Below are 25691 nucleotides of genomic sequence, written 5' to 3'. Positions count from 1 at the left end.
TTCTCCCCGTTAGCCGGAAAGGCGCTTTTGAACTAGAAGTATCAATAAAATTATCAGACAATATTAGGCTACAGATCAATATGCGTATACAAATTAATGTACTGGTCATGAATTTATCACACAACAGTAGGCTACTACAGAGGTTTTGTGATGTGAATTGAGTGGGATCATTTAGATTATGTTCCAGTTATCATAATATCTTTTTTATTCGATTCTTAGTAACTAATCTATAGAATGGGAGAATATATTCACATAGTCCAATGTATTGTTTATTGGAACGGTAGTTTTCGAACTACCCGGCTTCTACTAGGATGAAATTTCTCAAGTATAGATGAATATTATCTAATCATGGATTATTTGATTTTAAACAAATAATATTGAGAGATAAGAGCTCGGGATATGAAGGAATTGCTCGGGAATTCGTTAGCGAAACAATAATAATTTTAATACTGTAAACTGTAGTACTAAGCTACGATATTCTTTGGAAGCCTTTTTAAAGAGTTGGACTGTCCAATTTTTCGCTAATGTTTAAGATGCATAATGTTCGAGTTATATGCGTTAAACTAAAAAAATGGTAGCTTTGAATTACCTTCATCCCCTTAGCACAGGTGATAGGGGTGGGAGCTTGTGGTATGTTTACCTACTCACTACCCTAAACAGAACTGCGTGATCTAAAATATTGTCTTCCAAACTTTTTCATCTATACCCATTTTTAAGCATTCATTGCCTAGACTATTTCCATTGATTTGATTTCAAATTTCTCTATAATTGCAAGAATACAAGTACGTAATAATTTGATTTCGTTGCAAATATTTGAGATACCTCAGCTGACTCACGGCTCTGAATTGACAAATCCTGAGCAAATATCTGAGATACCTCAGCTGACTCACGGCTCTGAATTGACAAATCCTTCATACCTGGCCCATGTCTTGTACAGAAATGTGCCAGGGGTGATTAGGGAAGCAGAGGCATTTAGTTTGGTAGTGTTTAGGAAGAGGGTGGACAGGTGGCTGTACCAGATTGGTTGGGAAGCTTCAGAAGAACTACTCCAATCTCGTTATGCTTGGTGACCAACACGACTTCAAGGTTTCCAGACAATTGATTGGTATTTATTTTATCATTGATATAACCGATTTGACTGTTTTGCCTTTCTGGTTTATGCTTTTTTTTCATTCTCTCTTCTGAGAATTTCTGGAATCCCTGCCACTGCGGTCTTCAAAAAATATTGTTATTTCTTCTTTATTTATTCTTTTATCAATCAAGGTATTAAGTATACTTATTCCTACATACATATTCCTACATACTCATTCTTAAATATACATCAGCACATAATTATCTATTTTATAAGCAGAATATTAATAATACATCCATAATATAAGTGTATTCTCTATTAGTTACTTCTATGAGCAGATTAAGCTTATTATGTATAAAGTGGAACTCCCCCCCTACACACAGATGCATAGTCTAGTAGGGGGATTCCAAAATATGTTGTATATTGTATTTCTTATTCGTGTAATATATTTTTGGAAATAAACTGAATTGAATTGAAATAAAGCATATAATTTTGATATTCCTGCAAGCAAAAATCTCAGTGTTTTTGTAGTTAACCAACATTATTGCAGTGAAATGGTTTGCTGGCGTATTTCCTTATCTACTGATGTTCTTTGCTGTGGGTTTTGTGACTTGGTACATGAGGAGAATGCAACGGATTTCGGCAATGATATCCAAGATTCCAGGTCCTCCATGTCTGCCTATCATTGGTAACGCTCATCTATTTTTGGGTCTTGATATGGAAGGTAAGTGAAAATAATGTTGTTGATGAAGAATTATTTGTTCAATAGAGAAAATATAAAAACTTACATTCCAATTTTCTCAATAGATTACAATTGAAAATATGAATCAAATTGTACCTGATGCAGATCAGAATTCTTTTAAAGGGAGTTGAGCATTTCCAGAAAATGTAAACCATTGATTTCCCATTAAGGGTCCAGATGCGATTGAATATTTGAATAATTTCTTTCTGATTGAATCTTAGCAATCCATGAATTCTGTTGGAGAAAATATTTATTATTTTGGAATATATTAATTATTCATACTGAAGAATTTTGAGATCAATGGGATTGAAAGCTGTTTGTTCTGTGGCTGGAATCTCGACTATTGAACGAGTAACGAGAATATCGTTAAAAATATTTTAATAGTGGTTTGGAACTCATTCCTTTTTCTAAAGGTTGTAGGTCCTCAATTACTTATCATAATATTCTCAAAGTGACTCAGGCACAAGCCTAGAGATTATTTGGATATCACCCCAAGCAATTCAATAATTATTATGTTATTCCATGAACAAGTAGTAGAGAATGAAAATTAGAATTGAACAATACATCAATTGAATTCAATTTCTGGTATCAAGTATGATGATAATTTCAATCCAACTTTCCATTTTCTATTCTCCACATAATGACAGTGACGAACTTTACAATTCATATTTTGGGAAATGCCTTGTTTTGAAACATTTCTTCAGAAGCTAAAATGGATTCAGGAGATTGCATCAATCACAACCAATTCAGTCATGATAATATTGACTTCCACTGAGAAATCTCCACAGGTTTCAACAATATTCAGCTGGATCTGATAAATACTTACGGTCCCACAGTTAGAGTTTGGCTTGGACCATTCCTCTGGGTGAATCTTGCTGAACCTGAACACATCGAGGTGAGTATTGAGCTTACTGGAATATACATTATCAAATTTTTAAAATTTTTGGAGAAATGTAGAACGGAATTTGTATCCTAATAGGGAGCATTAGGCGATAGTATTCCTTGATAAGATAGGTCATGTTCAGCAACTTGAAGAATAGTTCTTGTTCAATTTGAACCAATGAGAATTAATTATTTAAAAAAATCATTATTGATTCAAATTTAATGACTATGTATTTAATGTTACCAAGCTCAATTAAGCCAAATAAATCGATTTCCACTTAGATGTATTGTAATTTTCCGTACCGCAAAACAAGTTATTGGATTAAGAGTGACGTCAAAACATTTGGTAGTATTATATGAGTGAAACTTTTCACTTCTTCTATATAAAGGAGTGAGTAGTGTTGGACACTGCTAATCATGCCAGTTATCAGTAGAATAGTTATTACATAATTATAAAGATTTAAACTGAAGTAAGATGACTAACATATAATGCGTTAACATATAATACGTTCTGAGAAAGAATCAACAGCTTATATTTCATCTGTTATTAACAGGATGAAATGAGATAAATTATAGCACTCATAGAATATGAATATAAATGAATAAATTCATTCGTAGCATACTTTCATTCCAATAGTTTGCATTATTCAATTGAACAACCTGGAAAATAAAGCATTGTCATAACCACTTATCTCTAATTGAGAGTAGAGAATTTTGAATAAGTGGTAGTGACAGCATTTAGTACAATTCATATTTTCACGAAAATATCACTTTAACTATTCTATGAATTGATTTGATAAATATTGGCTGAAAATGTCAATCAAATACTATATTACACACTTTGTAGTTTCATTATATTTAATATCCATTTTAGGCAATCCTAAGTAGTGAGTACGGGACAAATAAAGATCCTACCTACAGGTTTTTCAAAGTTCACTGTGACGGGATATTTGTAGCATCAGGTGAGTTCATAAATCTTTTTCAGTTTTGTTTCTTTCAATCAATTTTTCCGTCAAGTGTTTAAATCTGTTCCATTCAACTGGGTTTTGAATTTTGTCTTTATCTTCGTAGTCCTGATCTTCGTCATAAATTTTTGCTCAAATCTTGGTCTTGAAGTAATTGTCGAATAATGCAGACCTGAGTGTAGTAGTACTTTAAAAAATATTTCAAGTTTTCTATGTATAAGTCCACTCCCTGCTTCAACCATTCTCAACGTCTATTCTATTAAACATCCTAATTTTTCATACCTCTATTATTCAACCTCTTCTGTGATTCCAGGAGACAGATGGCGAAAACTGAGGAAAATGGTGAATCCGACCTTCCATCAAAAACTTTTGGAAAATTTCTTGACAACATTCAATGAGCAGAGTGATGTACTTGTTCAGAAATTGGAAGAGCAAGTTGGCAAACCAACTTTTGACATTGGTGAATACACTGGCAAATGCACGTTGGATTTCTTATGCGGTGAGTGAGAGTTGTAAAAACTATTCTATATTCAAATTAATTATCAGAAGTAGAATATATCGCACCATGAGATCATTACTGTAATAACTCAAAAAAGCTGTTTTGTGGGAAAACAGCTTTTAAGTTCTCACTCTAGGGGAATCATCTATAAAAAATTAACAATAACCAATCAATGTTCATTTGATGGGTTAACACCTTAACCATATTATGGTTTTTCAAGACATCGAGAACATGAAACCATTTTGACTCACAAAATGCAACCTCTCAAATAAATCAGTTTCCAGGTTTCGTTCCAGTTATCCGACATCGATTTATCTAGCACTTGCCATTCAAATTTCTCATGCGCAAAAAATGCCATTCAAGTTCAAGGTATTTCTCCCCAGATTCATCAAATCGATTTTTATAGGCTAGAACTTTTTTTATAAAGGAAAATATCAACTTAATTCGAGTTGACACAGTAATGCATTGAGAATTGAATTCACTTTTTCCACTTGATATAGTAGGTGTTTGATCTGGTAAAATTTAAAAGATATACAATTGGAATTTGGAGATTGAGTTATTACTTTTTTGATCATATCAATAACTAATTTTCTATTCAATTCCATATTAAAGGCTCAAGTTTAGGGTCTCAATAACTAATTTGTTACTTTCTCACTCTAGCGTTTCAGCACTGTGGAGTGTCTGTATTTCGAAGATAAAGGTTCCATACCATTCTTTTACAAGGGATGATCATTAGCATAGCCACCTCTAATACAAGGCCGCGGCCTACGATATTGCAACGTCGCAGTGTAGGCCTAGAATCTAATACATGATTGGTGAAAAAGATTTTAAAAAATACCAGCTGATCTTTTTCACCGATCATGCATAGATTCTAGGCCTACACTGCGACGTTGCAATATCGTAGGCCGCGGCCTTGTATTAGAGGTGGCTATGTCATTAGGCCTATTATCTTTACTATGATTTGAATATTCGTATCTGCTATTTTCAATAACTTCGATGCTTCACATTGAGTTGTTTGTCTATTTCAAATTTAATACAAATATCAAATATGCGGATGAATACTATAGATATATGCAAGGCGGTTGCTTTAATTAGACTTAAAGTTTTCAGTTTCACTGACATGGATTTAAAAACTATTGTCTGTAGGCTATTCAGAACGATTCCAAGTTCAAACTAAGTCAAAAGTAAGAGCTTTCGTGCCGTTTAGACAAATTTCAGCTGAGAACTGGCTTGACATCTTGACAAGAAAATCTTTATATTCAGAAGTGCTTACTTGAGATTCTACCTGACCAATCAGATCGCTCCAAATGATAACCTTATGGGCAGCAGCCAATAAGAACACATGGAATCTCGCGCTGTAGATCCACTTATTTCAAAATTGTAGGTACTCGCAATAGTTGATATTTATTGAATAGACTAGCATAAACTTCAACTTGGTTCACGACATCATCAATATTTTTATTTATATTTTATTGATTTCGAATGTTTACTCAAAATCAAGAAGAAGACTTTCACACGTTAAAACTATCATGACAATGCTCCATGGTATGACTATGAGGTTTCCACAGTGTATGGGCGGGGGGGTTAAGTTGAACAGACTTCGTTCTTGATATCTTGGGGGTGAACTACTCATGATCAAATTCTAATTCATAGAGGGAGGGGCCAAGAAACTAAAATGGGATGACTGTATGAGAGAAAAATCAAGTAATAGTGCATTGAACGCTTTTTCCCGCTCATTATATAATAAAATCAAACAGGCTTTCCCAATGAGCACAACCATGAAAGATAAAAAATTGATGGGCTTTAATAGGAAGAGATGGATGACAAATGGAATCAGGAATAGTATTACTAGTAAAAGTTAGTTGCTTGCAATGGTGAAAGTCAAAATGAAGGATTATTGAAATATTTAAAAATGTATACAAAACAGTTTTGAAGAAGGTTATTGATCTTGCAAAAAGGAAAGTGAATAATAAATTTCTTTACAAACGTAAAAACATAAATGAATTTATTGCGAAATATATAAAAAAAATTCACAAATAAAAATAATCATTAAAATACAATAGTTTTTGACGTGACTGGGAAATGAAGCCTTGAGCTCCAGCCACGAGTTCTGAAAATAAGGAATCCATTTTTCAATCTAATAACAGTAGTACAATTTCAATTTCAATTTCAATTTATTGGAGAAAAAAAGATACATTGTAGTGAATGTAGTTAATCAGTGTTGATGCGACAGGCACACTGCCCAAAACCGCACTCCACACAACATAATAAAGAATAATAAGAAAACAAAAACAACTTATACAGAAATTAAAAAAACTTCAGAATTACTTGCCTAATCTTAAAATACTAATTATTTATATCATTAAATCCTATTCGTATTGTACAATATAAATAATTTTAATTAAAATAAGAAAATAATTTTAATCGAAATAAGAATAGAAAGAATAAGTTCAATATAAATTTAGTTTAAACTAAACAAAATTAAAAAGAAAAAAATAAAATAGAGAAGAAGTAAAGTAAAGACATATATTTATAGATAGATAGCAGAAGAAGAGAGGAGAAAGAGTGCTTGAAGTTAAAAATTGACAAAAGAACTAATATTCAAGTATTATAGAGAATGATTTAATAAAGGCATTCAAAGACGGATTGAAGAGATCGATATCACGAGATACTGTGTTGAAGAGTCTCATGGATCGATTGATGGGTGAGTTATAATCCTGCAACGTTCGAGATCTTGGTACAAAAAACGAAAAATACCTCCCACGAGAAACAGTCGGCACATAGAAGCCCAATCTTTCCAGGTGAAAAGGATGCTGCGTAAGACCATTAACTACTTTATATAAATGTAAGATGGCTTGGAGATTACGTCTGGACTTTAATGTTGGAATTTTGAACATGATTCTGAGTGAGTTGTTATGTGGGATATGCAAAATAGGGAAAGTGGCCAAACTTTTTAAAATACAGGTAGCATGATAGGGATCCCAAATAATTGAGGCATACTCTAATCTACTCCTTACCAACGACTTGTAGCCTACAGATATATTATAGTATCTAAATTACTGAAGTGTTTGCAAGTTCTAATAACAAAGCCCAACAGTCGATTAGAAACATTTAAAATGTGTTCAATATGAGAGATGAATCTGAAATCATTTTGAAAATAGACTCCTAAATCCTTACACGATATTTTGATTGGAAGAGCAGAACCATTCATCATGTAAGAGAAATTAAAAGGAAGATTCTGTCTTGAAAAATATGTCATTATGTGTGATTTATTTAAATTAATTTTTGAACCATTCACAGAGCTCCATGTGGTAATCTCATTAATATCCTCTTGTAATGTATCACAATCATTTACACCGGTGATAGTTTTATATATCTTAACATCATCGGCAAAAAAAAGACATTTAGAGTTTTTTAATACATCAGGTAGATCGTTGATCATGATGAGGGATACAAGACGACCCAATGATGTACCTTGAGGGACACCAGATACGTTTGCATATAGATCAGAAATCACAACCATCAAATGAAACAATTCTGTTGATGGATAATAATCTATGGATGTTGAGTTTTATCAATAATCCAAGTACTTGATAGACAAAATATAAATGCACAGATAATTAATAATATGATAAATTTCGAGTTTTAATAATTAGTTTTAAAAATAAAGCAACATAGAAGGTCGTGAAGGAAGAAATTGGAGGATGCTTAAGACGAAGTGCAATCCCAGATCTCTTCAAACTCTCAGTATCTCTTGATAAATGCTCTGAGCTCTTTAACAGATCGAATATATGTATACATATTATGACGTTATTTCCTTCAATAACGGTTTGCCCTGACTTGGCTGCAGTCGGTAAAGCATGAGTAAAAAATTATATAACTCTGGTTATGGTTCTTAGAATATAAATTAGACCAAACTCTTACTGGCTCGCCCAGGAGCTCCTGCAATTCACTGCTCTTGGACAATTTATATAAATCTCTGGAACGTATTATTTCCGAAGATTTGATTATCAATGCTATATATCGCTATCTAAACCAACTTATTCAGTGAAGAATAAAGTCGGATGGTAATTTTCTAAATACTTCAATACTGGTAACTCAATAAATAAAAATGAGATTGGTCATGCATGGAAGTAGGGAAACAAATAAAAATTTTTTACACCATAAAAATTGATACGTATATTACACAAAAATATCAATGAATAAATAAATATAGAAATATATAGAGCAACAAGCAAAAAACAATAAAAAAAAGAACAAATCATATATCAAAAAGAAAATATCACAGATTAGCTCACTAGTTCTTTAGCACGAAATGTTACCATGTGCTTTTTAAATCAGTAATCCTATGCATTTATTTCATGCAGCTCAGATATCGACTTGCTGTTGCCTGTCGATTTGAATCTCGAATATATCTTCTTTCCAAAAATAATAAAAATAATCAATTGATAAATTATAAATCTCAAATATAATAATCCGTATATCTCTTAGTATATTTCTCAGGGCTCAAGGTTCGGCCTCTGGTGGAATTAGATGAATTAATTTATCCAGTGAACATGAGCTACATTTATATCTTCATAATTTGCTAATGAATCAATGATTGAGTGAGCATATTTATATTACGATATTAAATTTAAATATTTCTTCAATCTGTGTATCCTTAGACATATGAATCAGATATAGTTCTTAGTAACTAAAAATACCTTTTTATATTTTTTAAGACTTGCGCAAGTTTTATGATAACCTTCAATATTTATAACCTTTCAACGAGCTAGCTTTTCATATTTTCATTCCACTCAAAGCATTGAGGGCACCCTAAATTTATATATTTCGACAATTATCACTCACATGCTGAATTTCACAAGTCGATGGTGGCGATCCGAATTTCCTGTCATCCTGGATTTTCTGGTGGCCGAGGTCGTCTTCTCCAAGGGAATAAATGAATATTTAAATGACTTATGCTTTAATATAGCATCTTTAAGCCTTATACAAAATTAATTAATGAATTTAGACTTTAAATCTCTCAAACGTACAATTTAACAAAAAGGGACTTTTGCTCTATAACATTTAGTGGCGTTTCATGGCAGCATCTGGCAGGCAAGTGTGCTCTGTCCTACCCCTATTTTCTACAATCATACTTCCAACTTACAAATTTGCATATATTTAAATATTCAGTTACTACGCCATTAAAAAGATCAAATAGTCCGTGCCAATCTGCTGAGTTATTACCTATATCTTAGGTATTATATTTTATAATTACTCGGACCACATCCGATACACAAACTGAGTAGTGATAACTTATAAATTCTTATCATTTATATAAATATCTATAGATAAATCTGAATCGGCTCGCTATTGCCGCCCATCCACCACTGCAATTTGATTGGTTCATGCAGAATTCATAAATGTATCCATGCGCTTACTGAATATCATAATTCCTCAATATTTTTGTTTATTCCATGTATTTTGTTCATGCTCATTACAGATAATAAATATTTTTGAATTTTATAAGTTGTTTTTCCCTCTACAATAAGTTGCCATGTGCTTACCAAATCCTCTAGTTGCATACTATTTGTTTACAACAAAATTTGCCAAGGTGTCTAGCTAGATTTCAAATTATACGGCTTGATCGATTATTAGGTTGGCGACCAGTAGGTATTATAGCCTAACTAAAAATTCCAATACTTTATATAATATAATAAATAGCAAATAAAAATTCTCTTCAATTTGGCTGTTCTAATTTCAGCCATGATACCCGTTATTATCTAATCTTTCATTAGTAGCTATTGCACCTGGCGATAACAGAGCAGCTGTTTGCTCAAGACCTATAAAATTCTTTCAATTAGCGATTTTTCTTGCTTATCAAATTCTAATTCATTACAATATACATTCAATTTCAAAATTGTTCCTGTGAAGAGTGTTGTGAGTATCATAATAGGATTGCATAGCTCCCCCTCCTCGGGTAGGGATGAAATTCCATCTTCAGTGATTAAAGCATCCAAACATCTGATATCAGGACCTTCAACAAATATTATAAATCTGGCATTGGAAACTGGTGAATCCCCAAGTAATCTGTTCAGAGAACTAAACTATGACATCCTGTTCAAGAATCAACATGGGTTTTGCAAAGGTCATGCAACTAAGGATGCTGTTTTTAATGTTGTAAATGATGTGCTGGAGAGTTTGGATCAGAAAAAAAACATGCAAAGGGGATCTTCTGCGACCTCTCCAGATCTTTTGACATGGTTAATCACCACCTGTAGTTTTGAAAATCGAATTATTATGACCTAGATATCTCAGCTTCAAATTTCATGTATTAAATAGAAAACAGAAAGTGAAGTTACATGATAACAGTGGGATTAGCTTTTTTCAGAATGGAGAAATATACCCTGTGGTGTAACACATAGATCTATTCTTGGCCCTTTGTTATTCATAATTTATGTGAATGACCTTCCAGGCAATATCACGTCCAATGTCTTTCCTTTCGCGTATGATACCACAAGTATTGTGACTGGAGCGTGGGAAGAAGTTGTCCGGGGGACTGGAGAGACTATTGATCAAATGAACATCTGGTCTCAGGCTAACGGTCTTTGATTGAATATAAACAAAACTCAACTATTGGATTTCAAGTTGACTGAGACCAGTAAGTTACGTGGCAGAATCAGCCAGAAGATGGATGGGATTGTTCAGGATAAAGTTTGCTTTTTGGGAGTAAGAATCAGAAACAGTCTCAAGTGGATCACATCCTGAACAAACTCTCTGTTCTGAAGTGTCTGCTTCTCGTTAAAAGTACTAAAGAATGTAGTTGGAACAAAAACACTATAGAATGTCTTCCATGATTATTTAATGTCGATATTACAAAACAGCATAAAGTTGTACTGTTCAAAAAATAAACTCAATTCTGTCTTTAAAAAGCAAAGAAAGCCCTCAGAATTGACGACAACTTGAAGACTTATATGAATCCTGTAAAAACTCTTCCAGAAGACTTAGAGTTCTAAGAGTTCCTGCATTGTACTCCCTCGAAATTGCAACTATGGTGAAGAAAAATGAGAAGATATTGAGAGAGATCCATCATAGTTACAATACTAGAAACTAAATGGTTCATGTTCAGTAACCGCAACACAGGACAGCAAGCTTGGAGACAGGGCCACATTATAGTCTAAGAGCTCATAACTCTCTCCCTACTGGAATAAAATGTATCGAGAGTTCAGGTTTAAGCTAAATTATTACAGCTAAATTCATTGATGCATCTCCGTACAGTCCAGAGGAGAGCTTTAACTGTTGGCGCGTGTAAGAATTTTTTTTTGCAAGCATATTTTCAGCCCCTTTGTATGTTTTGATTTTCTTCTTTTTTCTCATCTATAATTACTTTCCTCGAATACTGTACTCAATATTTTCAACATATCATATACTATCAAGCTTTGCTTGATTTTTCCAGTGTTATATGACGAGAATTAAACTAAATTAAACTTCTTGAAACTAACTCGAAATTAACAGAAGATAACAAAAGTAATAATAAATAAGTTCATATAAATAGATAAGTCATCATGTATTACAGATGCACATTCTTACTATCAACACTGCTCTACTTTTGACATTTCCACTCCACAGCACTACAAAACTCAAAGGGTTTGGTCCGCTTCAATCTGCGCAGCATAATGTGTATTGCCAAGTAGCTGAGCGACTTCATTTTCATGCCGTTGGATCCAGTCTGCATGCTTGCGTGCGAAGCGCCCAATCTCTATTGCAACGAACTCCACCTCCAGGTCTCTGTGAATGTCGGCGTTCCGGCTGAATCTTGGAGCATCAACGATGTTCATCAAAACTTCGTTCAGGAATCATTGAATTACATAGACATGGCACTTGCTGGCACAGCCCCAGAGTTGGATTCCATACATCCATATGGGTTTCAGGATATGCTTGTAGATGAGGATCTTCTTATAGGTTGAAAGAGTAGAGTTTCGGACTATCAACCAGTAGATTTTTCTATAGCTTATTCTTAGTTTCTCTTTATTTTCCTTCACGGGAGCTTTCCAACCCAACCTTCCATCCAGAGTCATGCCTAGGTATTTGGCCTCGTTAGCATTGATGGACAAGAGAATTTGCTCACATTTCCTGTTCGTGAATAAGGAGTAGAATATGAATGAAACTTCATTTTTACACATCAAGGCTTTGAATATTTTTTGGGTTAAGTAACTGTTATAAGTAATTTTAATTTGTCTTAACAGGTACTCTGATGGGGGTGAAGACTGAAGAGCAGATTGAGAACCGCTGCGATTTTGCCAAAAACCTAGTCGAGTGAGTTTGTAATACAGTTCATTCATAGAACTCATTATCATATATAATAATTCATGAACAGAAGTTCTATTATAAACATTAATATATTGATCTACCGAGAATGAATTTTAAAAATTACATTCGATCATGATCAATTACTGTATTGTTTATCAACTATTATGACAGCCGCTGTGCTACAATTTATAATAAATCACTCATTGGATTGAAATGACTGAAAATTGCAGCCTGATTTTAAATGTCTTCCAGAATGGAAATTTCATCCATATTCATATATTGTGATGTCGCATTCGAGTATGCAGAAATCCCGATACATTAGACGTTTGAATTACAATCCAGAATATCTCAACTTTCTGTGAAGCCAAGAACCAATTATATTCTGCAAAATTCAAGGATATCTATTTCCACACACTGATCTAATCCTATCAAATTCTTCCCTAGATCGGTGACAATAATCAAGAAGAGGTTCTATACTCTGCATTACCAATCTGACTGGATTTTCAACTGTACTGAGCTATCAAAGCAATTGAATGCCTTCGTCAAACCACTGCATGATTTTGTAAAACAGGTGAGCCAGTTATTCTCAAAGATTTGATTTCCTTGAGTGTCATACATTTCTATTAAATTCATTTTCTCCAAATTTGAAAGAGAAATCAATGATTCTCGATTGTGAGAACATTGAGCTCGTATTGAAAAATGGTATGTTCTATGTATTATAAGAGATTGATTGATTGATTGATTGATGATTGATTGATTGATGATTGATTGATTGATTGATTGATTGATTGATTGATTGATTGATTGATCGATTGATTGAGGGGATTAGAGGAGATTGAAGAGATTGAGGGGATTACTCGAAGACCATAAAAACTGTGAGTAGCACTAATGAACGACGAATTTTATTAAGATTGGATAATGTCTTATAAATTTTTCAGGTGATTTTAGAGAGGAAAAATATAAAACAGTCTGAGGATCCAAAAGACGGGTTTGGTGAGTAAGAAACCAGATAGAATGATTATCATCAAATTATCACTTTTTACCGCCTTTCAAGTAATTCTTTTTTCTTGTCGCACTCTTTCAACAACGACCAGCAGCAATCGCCATACAGAGCTGAACTGAGAATACGGCTGCTCTGAAGCACTCTCCTGATTTTTTCATGTACCTTTCGAGGAAATGTTTTATACGATGATCTTCTACAGTTAAGTGAGTCAGAAACTGGTCTTTTTTCAATTATTACATTGTTTCATGACCTTATTCGACAGTCAGAAATATATTAGCGTTTTGCCTTTCACCTTATAAATAATGATTCACCAATTAGCCAACAAATTCCAGTTTCTTCTGTCAATATCTGTAAAAATGTCATTCAATCAATGAATAATTCAATTTTTTTCAGTTAACGTTGATGTCGTTCAAGGAAAGAATAGATCTATATACTTGGATACAGTTCTTGAGCAGTTCAAACACTTGTCAAACGACGAGCTCACTTATCTCACAACAGACTTATTCATTGCGGTAAGCTTTGATTTAGTACTTACTTAGTAGGTTCAGTAATTTTGATCACCCCCTACTCATCATGACAGAGAATTGAAAAACTCTATACTAATAATCATGAGTTCTCACCCATTTGAGAAGCATATTACAACTATTATCAAAATAATAAGCATGTTTCACTTACTATTAATATTACAATCAACAATCATTCCAATACTGGATAATTTGAAAATTTGTTTCTCAAACATTTTCAGGGTGCTGACACAACAAAAGTTGCTACTGCCTATACTTTTGCACTGCTTGGATCTAATCCTGACATTCAAGAGAAAGTCTATCAGGAAGTTAATGACGTTGTGGGCGATGGAGAGTTCAACATGCACAAATTGGCCTCTCTTCCCTATATGGAAATGGTTCTGAAAGAAGTGCTAAGGCTGTTCACCATTCCTGCTATAGTGCGGCAATTGGAGAGAGACCATAATATCGGTAGGTATTTCCATCGGGTTCTGATAATAAATGTGATTAATTATTGAAAAGTATTCCAAAGATCTTGGAAGAAAGTGTTTTTGATTAGCATCTCTTCAATTTGTGAATGATAGGAAAATTGAAAATAATTTTTATAGTCGATTACGATATAATGTTTGAACTTGATCTCTCATCAAGGTATTGACATGCAGTCATATTATGTCAAAATGGATTATGTTTGTTGGAGAATAACGTATAAATATCATTTCACTTTAGTTTTGATAATCAATATGCAATTTAGCTACTGTATTTTCATCTAATTTACTCGCTCATTTTAATTTCTCGCATATATCTCGGAAACTATGCATCTTATGAACATTTGTATTTCGTGCAAAATTGAAGCTGGAAAAATTACCAACAATTTTTGTCCCTTACATTTTTTCCATATCTCTTGAAGTTTCTGAGATATCCACCCTTGAAGGTGAGACATTTATTGAAAAAACACTCCCTTCTTCAGTTTTTTCATCTTCTCGGCCTTATAATTTTCGAACGTTTGATGAAAAACAACCGTGCTGATTATGAGCTGATAAAGCATGAAATTATCTTCAATTTGATGTATATTTTCACTATCTTACACATTTCCCTCTGAATGTTACAGCAGTTTTAGTGTTGAGAGTGTAATTTTCGGTTGAGTAACAATAGATCAGTTTACAATGAAATTTGGGGGGAATGTTTGGAACACAATTTTCGACTTTGCAGCTGTGTTAATACTAGTTTGGAGGTGAGCATATAAAAAATCTCAACCCCTACATCATGTGCTGAAGGGATGAGGGTGGTTTGAAAGTTGCATTCTCCACTTATTACTTACATGCTTTTATCTTGGGGACAATTTGTTCTATCAACATAATCAACTACATAAAAATGAAGCCTAATAAATTTCCTACAAGTTTTGTTCAGTAGATGTTTTCGATAAATCCGATACTTTCCGAGATATTTATGTTCTATAGTGATGCATTTTCGAAAAATCAGTTTTTCTTCCATTTATTCTCTCTATCAAGTCTCATAACTTTTCAACAATCGAAGAAACAAGAATGATACTTTTCGAGATATTTATGTTCTAAAGTGATGCATTTTCGAAAAACCATTTTTTCTTCCATTTATTCTCTCTTCCAAGTCTTATAACATTTCAACAATTGATGAAACATTGATGTGCTAGTTAAGAGGTTGTAGAGCATTGAATTATCTTCCATTTAATGTATTATTCGATTATTTCACGCATTCCCATACGAATGTTGCAGGAGTTTTAATTTTGAGTGTCTTTGTTTGGTAGGAAGTTTAGAAACACCCCCTGTGTTTAGTTTAGCAGACGTTTCAATAGGTACTCAATATGAATGTTCATACTGGAACACACTGTCAACTTATGATGACAGAATATTGTGATATTCGAAAAAGTCACTTGTTTGAAATCTTGAGTTTTGAACTCAAAACTAAAACTGCTGCAACAAACGTATTGGAATGCGTGAAGAAGTCGAATTATACATGAATGGAAAGATAATTTGAAGCTCTACAATCTAGTAACAAGCACATTATTGTTTTATCGAATGTTGAAAAGTTATAAGACTTGAAAGAGAGAATAAATGGGAGGAAAACTGGTTTTTCTAAAATGCATCACTTTAGAACATAAATATCTCGAAAAGTAACGGATTTATCGAAAACCTCTACCGCACAAAACTTGTAGGAAATTTATTAGGCTTCATTTTATGTAGTTGGTTTTTGTTAATAGAACACATTGTTCTCAAGATATAAGCATGTAAGTGATAAGTGGAAAATGCAACTTTCAAACCACCCTCATCCCTTCAGCATATGATGTAGGGGTTGAGATTTTTGATATGCTCACCTCCGAACTAGTCTCAACAAAGCTGCAAAGTCGAAAATTGTGTTCCGAACATTCCCCCCAAAATTTCATTGTCAACTGATCTATTGTTGTTCAACCGAAAATTAAACTCTCAACACTAAAACTGCTGTAACAGTCGTAGGGAAATGCGTAAAATAGTGGAAATATACATCAAATTAAAGATTATTTCATGCTTTATCAGCTCATAACCAGCACAGATTTCTCTCATTATTCATTCAAAAATAATAAGGCCGTAAAGATGAAAAAATCGGAGGCAGAAGTGTTTTTTTCAAAAAATGGCCCACCTTCAAGAGTGAATATTACAGAAACTATGAGAGAGATGGACAAAATGTAAGGACCAAACTTGTTGGTAATTTTGTCAGCTTCAATTTTGCACAGAATACAAAAATGTTCATAAGATGCTTAGTTTCCGAGATACATTCAAAATATGAAAAAATGGTACTTTGAAACCACCCCACCCCTTTAGCACATGGGGTAGGGGTGAGGACTTTTGATATTATGTTAATCCTCCCACTATCCTTAAAGGAGCTGTGGAGTTGAAAATTGTGTTTCAAACTTTTCCCCCAATACCTTTATTTCAGCATTTGTTGCCTGGACTATAGGGATTTAGTTCATTTGGACAATCATATCCTTTTCATGGAAGAAAGATCTCCCATTATGCAGTTTGATATTCAATTCAATATTAACTCCACTGCTTTATCAGCTATTTCATGTATGCGGCCATGCATGGTAGCTACAACCATCAGAAAGCGAATAAGATTCAAAGCATGATATTCATTGACTAAGATTAAAGTATTCATTATGTATGATATGATACATGATTTTCTTACATTTTTCCAGGAGACATTACTCTTCCTGCGGGAACATCAGTGCAAATCTGCTTCTATGCTGTGCATCGTGACTCAAGGTTCTGGAGACATCCCGAAAAATTTCATCCTGATCACTTCTTACCAGAAGAAGTTGCCAAGAGACCTAGATACTGCTATTTACCTTTTGGCTATGGGCCAAGAAATTGTCCAGGTGGGTTCTGTATTGAAAAAAAAGGATGCTGTTTAGCGTAGGCACAGAGAGAGAGAAATTCCTTCTAATAGTGGCGTAGGCTAATGAAATGAGTATTTTTTTGTAATTGACAGTTACTTCTTGATAGTTCTGAGCAATCTGTCAAAAGTTCTGTCCATCAGTTAAAAATTGATAATCACATATTCCTGACAAGTTGCAATTAGAAAATTCATAATTAACCAGGGGATAGAATGATATGCTGTGGAATATTGATATTTTCCAAATGAGCTTCAAAGGTTGCCTGATTATTCAATAGCAAACGTATGAAGTAACCCTATGAAAAAGATTTGTACTTAGTATGTCTGTATTGCTGTTACAAATAATTGAAATATTGAGGTTCTAATTTGTTGAGTGGGTTCTGTCACTATCGTGGCATTGCCTTCTTGATAGCTTCTTCTGCTAAGCAATTCAGTATCTATCCACAGTGCTATCCATTGTATCAATTGATACTTGTGACCTTCAAAATTAACCTTCTAGTCATGACCCTATTTTTTTGGGTCGTTAGTCGTGATCCTGGTTCCCAGGGACCCACTTCTTTTATATTCTTTTATACCCTCGAATTAATGCTGCACATTCTTGCAGAACTTATGAAGTTATAGTGATGAATACTATTATAAATCCTAAACCCTACATGAAACACTACTAGAAACATGAAAAATATATAAGGTCACATGAAGTTCATTTTCAGGGGAGTTTTAGTATCCCTGGGATCACATGAAGTTCAATGGTTTCGCTATCATCCTATTCAGGGTCAGAACTCTTATCTTGAACTATGAATTTATTTTTATCATCACTACTGTAATGTCATTGAAATAGAGATCTTAAAGTCAATTTGTACATTCTTCGAAGTCTCTGTTCAAAATGTAGCTGTTGACTGCTTGAATCCAATCACTATTGCATAAAAATGTGCATTTGAAAAAAATGAAAAAAGTTACGTTAGTCGTGACCCTTGGGTGCCAGGGACCCAAAAGCGGCATTTCACGAAAACAACAAGTCACAGAGCACTAACACTCTACATCAAGTGTAAGTGTCTACTGACATGAATTTACATGTGTCACAATAGACAGTAAAGCGAACGGAATCAAAATTATATAACTAAAACAAAAATAGCCTGGGTCCCTGGGACCCAGAGTCGCGACTAGAAGGTTAATCCAATAATTTCTATTATCCGACTATTTTCATTCGCTCAATCAACATGGAAGTGAGAATTCCATGAACTGTTAACGTCAAACATGAGAAAGTTCTTCGAAATTTTCACAATCACTACCGTACATTACTCTTGAAAATTGGAATACTGTACCTTTAAATATGGTGAAGTTGTATTTGAGATTGAAACCTACACCTTCTTTGCAAATTTCGGGTACTTCAATGCAGAATAAGTGAAAAGTAGTAACAAATGTTTGTTGACTTTTTGAACAATTCCTATGAATGAATAATTTATTAAACTCATTGAACAATTATATTTCTTAAATGTTCCAGGATATGCATTCGCTATGCTCTCTATGAAGACTATGGTTGGAAGTGTCATAAGGAAATACAGGATCACCTCAGACCTCAACCTCGAAAATGCTGAATACAACAATATTTTCATGCTTGAACTTAAGAATGGTTATCCAGTTCAGCTGACAAAACGATAATGAAATTCCTCTCATATTCTTTCTTCTCCCATCGCTCTTTCCATTATAACTTGACTGATACTTGCAGATCACACATTATCATGTTAATAACAGTACTTGCAATTCTGACATGAGCTATAAACTGGAACAAAGTTGAGTTGGAATTGTCTGTATAGATGTGTACTGGCGTCGCTCATCATATTTTCACTGTCTGATTTTGATCCACTAAAATTTCATGTATGAACTGAATATCAAGGTTTGAGAATATATTGAAGCCTTAATGATGTATTGTATCATAGAAAGCTCGACGAAATGTCTCGCATTATTTCCTTCATTTGACTGTCTTATTTCTCGATACATAAAGTTTTTATGGTTAAAAACTGTGTAATGCGTCTTTAAACTAGTCTATGAATGAGTAATACACTCAATGTTGATCATAATAGCACTAGAATACATTGTCAAGCAACTTTGAAGTCTAAATAATTTTGGAAGAAGTCGGGGACATCAAAGCACACGAAGAATTGTCAACGACTTCCTATTAATTCAAACGTTAATTCATCTAGGCCTATTTTATTGTAGATCAATAAATTCTTGAAATCAACACAATGGGTGCCAAGGAGCACATCAAGTTGAAAACTACTATTGAATTCTTTATTATTTTGTATTATATTCTTTATTCTTCAAAACACTATTATCACAGAATTACAATAGGAGTTTTCATAGAGAATACAGAATTATAGGAGTTTTCTCTGCTATTATATTCTCACTAAAATTTTACTCACTTTCAAAAGAGCAAATGGAGACTGTGTTAAATAAATAATATTCAAATTTCAAAACTAAAAACCATATTATATTTTTCAACTTCCAATTGAACATTTGACAAATATTGAATAGATAGGAAAGAATAAGAGGAACGAACGACAAGTATTTCTGATTTTCAAATAATGGACACATCTTCTGTCGCTGAAGGCTGATTATTCTCCCGCTAAATTCACATGTTGTCGGTACAGTATGTTTTTTAATTGTTGAACATTGTTAGAATTCTTCTCACACTAACTACACCTGTATTTCATGACCAAGATGTGAAAAACCAGCTTTACCATAATAACAACTTCCACAAGAGCAGAGACAAAGCCGCACCAGTATATAGTTGAATTTTGTGCAATCAGTGCAATCACAAGAAGACACGTAACTTGTTTACTCATCGATCGTGGAGGATAATAATTAGCATTGTACCGTTCTTCGTCCTACTCGTCCTTGCCATTTCCAATACGGTAACAGTTTTCGTTTTTCAACCCTTTTCTCTTTGTTTCACTTTTCTGATGCGATTTACCCTCTCCAAACGTTTTATACCACTCCTATCTCCTTCATGGCTTATATTTTGCTCTATCACCCTTCTTTTCTCAATCAAAATCTCTTCTGCCCTTCTTTTCTCTCAAGATCATCTGATTGTCATTTGTATTACCTCTTTCTGCCAATGACAATATCATTATCTCTCTATTTATTCTCTCTTTCTCTCACATTCCTACTGTATATTCACCCCATTTGATTTGGTATTTCTTTTAATTTCCATGCTGGTCTTCTTTTTTTTGTAGTGATTCAGATCACTAAACTCTCACCATTTCATTCAGCTACGACTATTTACTCTCTCACTCTTTTGTACCATCTCCATAATTCTTCCCATACATTCCATTATCCCTCTCTTGTCTTTTACTTATCACTCTTTCCTCTTTCCTTCTCCATCTATCATCTCTATCTTTTATTCTATTTCCATTCACTATCGTTCCCAACCATTCAATTTTTTCACACCCTCCTATTCATCTTATATCTTATCTTGATTCATCCATCACTGTTTCTCTCTTCTGTTGTCCCTCCTCTTGAGCTATCCTAGAATAACAAGATTTCATTCTTCCATTCTACATTTCCTCTCTCCCATTTATCTGACCGTTTTAATGTTTCAAACTTTCTATTTTTCCACATTCTCTTAATTTGTTCACATTCTCACTCACCTCCAACAGCTAAACCTCCTCCCACCCGCTATAAAAATGCGCAGATTTGATGATAGAGCGGCTGGCGGCAGCGGTAGTGGTGAATAGGCAAGAAATAAGGGTGTGGGATTTAAAAGACGGGGCGCAGTGGTGGTGCAGAGTAGATTGGAGCAAAAGCAAGGGAAATAGGTCCGCATCAACGGAACAAATTGGTTTTAATTATTCAGATCGTGTCACGACGCGATGCAGCCGGAATAATTAACGTCCTATCAGAATATTCTGATTTGTACGAGACCCTAATGCTAATATCTGCGTACCATCCGCCTCCAAACCGCTTCAATGTATGTTTTATGAGAATATAATAGACTGGCGGTGAGCATACACAAATAGGCGTTCTGCGAAATGGCTATTAGCAAATTATAACGATGCCGTTTCAATCCACATTACAAGCGTAACATGTCTAGAAAGTGTCAAGTTATGTTTCCAGTTATGAGGTTTCTCAAATTGCTTGATTGAAATCTGAACTGTAACCGTGATACTGGTGTTACAATGAACCCCCTCTTTATTATGCGTGTGGATGATTCTGAAGCTTTTAATAAGATACAGAAGTGAACATCGTAATATGCAGAGTTGGTTAAAATTATGGAAACAGCTTGATATCTTCTCTGGAAGGATAATTCAACAATAGGTTCCATTGAGGATCTATTCGAAATTGAAAAACTGTCGTTTTAAAATTTTTGATGCGCCATTTTCAATCAATCTCTATTTTTTCAAATGAGATACATGATTTTTTATTTAGAATTTGAAAGGAAATGAATCTTAAAAACCGGACATCTATATCTCAAACCGTTACGAAGGTATTCTTATTCAAAGATACCAATAAATCATACAAAAATGAAATGGATGAGTACATCGAAATTCTGACCGATGAAACCTTCCTGTTCAAAGTGTCAAATATGTGAGTAGATGCTACTATAAGTCTTTATTTACACTCGAAAAGTGAAATTCGATATAACAGATTTTCTTTAGACTTTCTATATACTCACATACATATAAATATGCACAATTAATAATTGATATAAATTAATAATGCATTCATTTATTGGTACTTTTGAATGTGAAGAACTTTGAAACGGTTGAAATATCGACGTGCGGCTTTCACCAATTATTTTCTCTCAAAATATTGTATCGATGAGTAAATATTATGCAAGAATTAGTGAATTGATAGGATAGAGAGTTCAACATACTCAACAGTTCATACCGAAGTTGTGATGAGGTTGATGATTTGGATCTTTAGACTGAATGGGAGGCCAGTATTTTGTACATGATCCTAAAGGTCAATGTCGAATGTCTTGAATGAGGCAGTTTACATTCGGAGTGTGGTTGTATTTAGAAAAATGATAGTAACCTCTGCTCATCAATATACTATACTATCAAAAATGAAAAAGTACTATGATCAATTTTTATAATGCGAAAATATTGTTAATTTCACAGATAACTATTCAGAATGAAAACTTTTCTGATGTGAAAATACAAAACACATTAGATCATGAACATCTGCAATGATGATTATGTAACCATATTTTGAATAATTCATTCGACAAACTCTAAGGCTGAAGCCCGACTTCCACCATTGTAACGCTTCATCCAATAATTGACTAGAATCTTATAGTTTTATCACTTTGTTGTTGAAGCAGGGGTAACTTGTTACTGTAATAATAGACTGATAATGATTCGAAGAAGAAGTCGGCCGTATTTCAACTTACAGATCCTGCAGAGCAATTAGGGAAGTTCCGTAACATGAGAGACCAAGTCAAACATTTCACATAAAAGGGGCTGTTTTATAGCTTGTCGAAGTCTGTTGGATCTCAACTTATGTAAAACGCAATTATGAAAAGTGCACAGCGAGGAGGAAGCCCCCCCACTGTTTTTACTTGAGCTCTTTCCGTATCAATATAGCTAATGTAGGGGTAAGTGCTCTTATGGCCAGTTGCAGGGAAAAACGGCTAGCCTTTAACGGCTGGAAAACAGCGCTGGGTGTTGGGGTCAGCCATCGCATCGAATGTTACAACTGAACATTGCCGCAAAAAAGACTGCCGCTAATCCATTTAACTTTCTTATCGACCCTCTCATCCTCTCGTCCACTGCCTGCCCGAGATAAACAAGATGGTGTCTGGATAAACACGGTAACGGCTGCCATGGTAATAATTGAATTCGAAGGTGACTAATTTCCATCAATGTTGAATTTGTGTTTCGACGACCACTGTCTACATAATTTTATTGAGACATAAAATTAACAACCTTAATTAGAAGCAACAGATAATGCAGTATTTTATAAATTCTACTTCCACAATAGCTTACATTAGCTGCAAATTAATATTCCATATATTGTGAGGATCACCTCAGCCAAGAAAAAGGCATCATCCAATGAGAACAGTATTCTTATTCTACTAAATACTGTAGTGTGAATCAATAAAAACTGTTGAGAGAAATATTTATCATGACAAACATATTGTGATGTTTATTATTCATTTTTTAATAGTTTATTTAGAAGGTATCTAGAATACATTTTTTGAATACAAGTATTTTAGAAATTAATAAAAACAAAACAATATTTTCAATTGAAAATGACCTTAGTTAGGGTCGAGAATAGTCGTTGAAATATTTTCAAGTTTTTAATGATGAAGGGTACTAAAAGGTTTTTATATTGTTTTTATTAATTTGTACAAAGATAGCCCATGTAAGTGATTTTTTTTTGTTTTTATGTATTTTATGTACATTGGTTTATTCTATAAGTGTACTCATGAGCTCTAAAAACCAATATGAAGGGTTCCTTGTCAACTAAAGTTGATAGTAGAGTTGAATAATAGTAGATCATACGATAATAACACCTACATTCTTGACACTTGGCAACAGACATACAGAGAAGAAATTCCTCCCCAGGTTTTCGAATGTTGCAACGATCACAGACCTCAGTTTGTCTAGTTATGACTGCTCACGTTTGCATGCAGACATTTGATGTTTTTTTCCTCTGTCTGGATAAAGTATGTCTGAAGCAGTGTCCGTTCGCTTTCATACGTGAAAGTTGATATTGAAGCTACATTCAATATAATGAAGTTTCAATGATCGTTTACTCCCATTCAAAAAAGTTATAGTATTAGTTATAGTATGATCCTTAGTATGGCCTATAGTATGGCCTTAGTATGGCCTATGATCCTATAGTATGACCCTTTAGTTATAGTATGATCCGAGCCACATTGTGACTTTCATTTGTGGAAAACTTCGTATAACACGATATGAATTATTCCATTATCATCAGCGACTCATCAGCATATCACAGATGACAGGTGACGACTTGAACAAAATCCAATCTGCATTTACATCAGATGTGATTCATGAATCAGGCTTCGAATCAGACGCCGAGCAGCTCATCAAATGGAATGAACATTGGTGGAGATTTTGTGCCTGAGAGACTGACAGTGGCCCCGAGCAATCAGTCAGAAATATAATGGTGAGGTATCGGGCTTCAGTGTCATACATTACGAGTTGGACATCAGTCCTTGTTACTGGACGCATCAACCACTGAACCTGTCACTCCACGAATCACGTCACGCGTCTTTCTCACAACGAGATGGACATTTCATTTTATCTAACGTCTGATAGAATTGTGTAGACATCAAGAAAAAATAAATTGATAAATAAAAAGATAAATAACGAGTATTTAATAAATAAATATTTCTCCTGTGAATCAAGTTTTTGGATGAAAATATTATTTTGAAAATTATCTATAAGCCTGCAGAGAATTTTAAGAGAGAAGAGAATTTTTAGTTTTTTTGATACTGTAACTATTTTGACGTATAAGCTACTATGACGCAAAACTCATTTTGATGGGTTTTCATGGAAAACGTATCCTGTGAAGGGATAATAAATTTATATTCTATCCAGTTTTGAACCCTTATTGCATTCACCTCGCTATCCTCAACTGACACCAATTGAGCTTCATCCGTTTGGATATATTTTCTATTGCCTCGGAAATGTTTCTTACCATAAATCCAACAAACTATCCTTTTCAAATAAAATAATCACCTCGAACAGTTATTCATCCTTCCTGACCCCAGACGTGATAACAGCCCTAATTTGTTAAATCTGCGCAGCTGACACCTCAATAGAAGACTTCTAATATTACATTTTGAGACAATAATGTAATGTTGCAATATGAGAGCAGACCAAACCAGACTCTAGAAGAGAGAGAAAGAGTGTGTGTGAGAGAGAAAAGTCGAGTCATAGGGTGATTGTGAGAGATAGTAGGAGAGAGAGAGAGAGAGAGAGAGAGAGTGATTGAGTGAGTGAAAGAGAGAGTGGATTGAGTAAGAGAGACTGAGAGCAGGACTTCCGCGATCAATCTCAGTCTGTTGACGCCCTAATTGTAAGGCTATGATGGATGGATGCTTGGTTAGTTAGATGTGTGAGAGCCCAGTGTTCATTTCCAAAGCTGGAAACCCTCCCATGCCACCGGAATTCAAACAAGAATCAGGAATTATCTCTTAATTGAGTGGTTCACATGTTCTTTAATAAGTCTGCAAAACGATTTCACGTATATAAGCTTGATGAAGAAAAGAACACTCTTGATTCGAAGTTTGAATGTATTGTTTATGATTAACAAATTAACAATTTCTATTAATTTAATACTTCAATAGGTTTTATT

At 33.9% G+C, this 25691-nt stretch overlaps 1 protein-coding gene across 5 annotated transcripts in view; it reads left to right on the top strand.

Annotated features, from left to right (window-relative positions):
• LOC111047271 (cytochrome P450 4C1-like) overlaps positions 1-19300 on the top strand; it is a 437563-nt gene extending 418263 nt beyond the window's left edge. For 2 of the 5 annotated variants that reach the window (XM_039432219.1, XM_039432221.1), the window contains exons 2-12: positions 1623-1796; positions 2603-2709; positions 3571-3658; positions 3975-4160; positions 12389-12458; positions 12897-13023; positions 13391-13445; positions 13849-13967; positions 14201-14429; positions 17164-17343; positions 18862-19300. In XM_039432219.1, the coding sequence (XP_039288153.1) occupies positions 1623-1796; positions 2603-2709; positions 3571-3658; positions 3975-4160; positions 12389-12458; positions 12897-13023; positions 13391-13445; positions 13849-13967; positions 14201-14429; positions 17164-17343; positions 18862-19019 (1493 nt within the window). In that variant the 3' untranslated portion in view covers positions 19020-19300. Of the gene's footprint in view, positions 1-520; positions 810-1470; positions 1797-2602; positions 2710-3570; positions 3659-3974; positions 4161-12388; positions 12459-12896; positions 13024-13390; positions 13446-13848; positions 13968-14200; positions 14430-17163; positions 17344-18861 lie in introns of those variants that run through there. The other 3 variants (XM_039432223.1, XM_039432222.1, XM_039432220.1) reach the window with 3 other exon arrangements.
• Positions 19301-25691: the final 6391 nt, after the last annotated feature.

This window comes from Nilaparvata lugens, chromosome 7 (genome assembly GCF_014356525.2).
Source record: "Nilaparvata lugens isolate BPH chromosome 7, ASM1435652v1, whole genome shotgun sequence".
Taxonomy (NCBI): Eukaryota; Metazoa; Arthropoda; class Insecta; order Hemiptera; family Delphacidae; genus Nilaparvata; species Nilaparvata lugens.
Note: the sequence above shows the minus strand (reverse complement) of the source record. Positions and strands in the feature narration are given on the sequence as shown.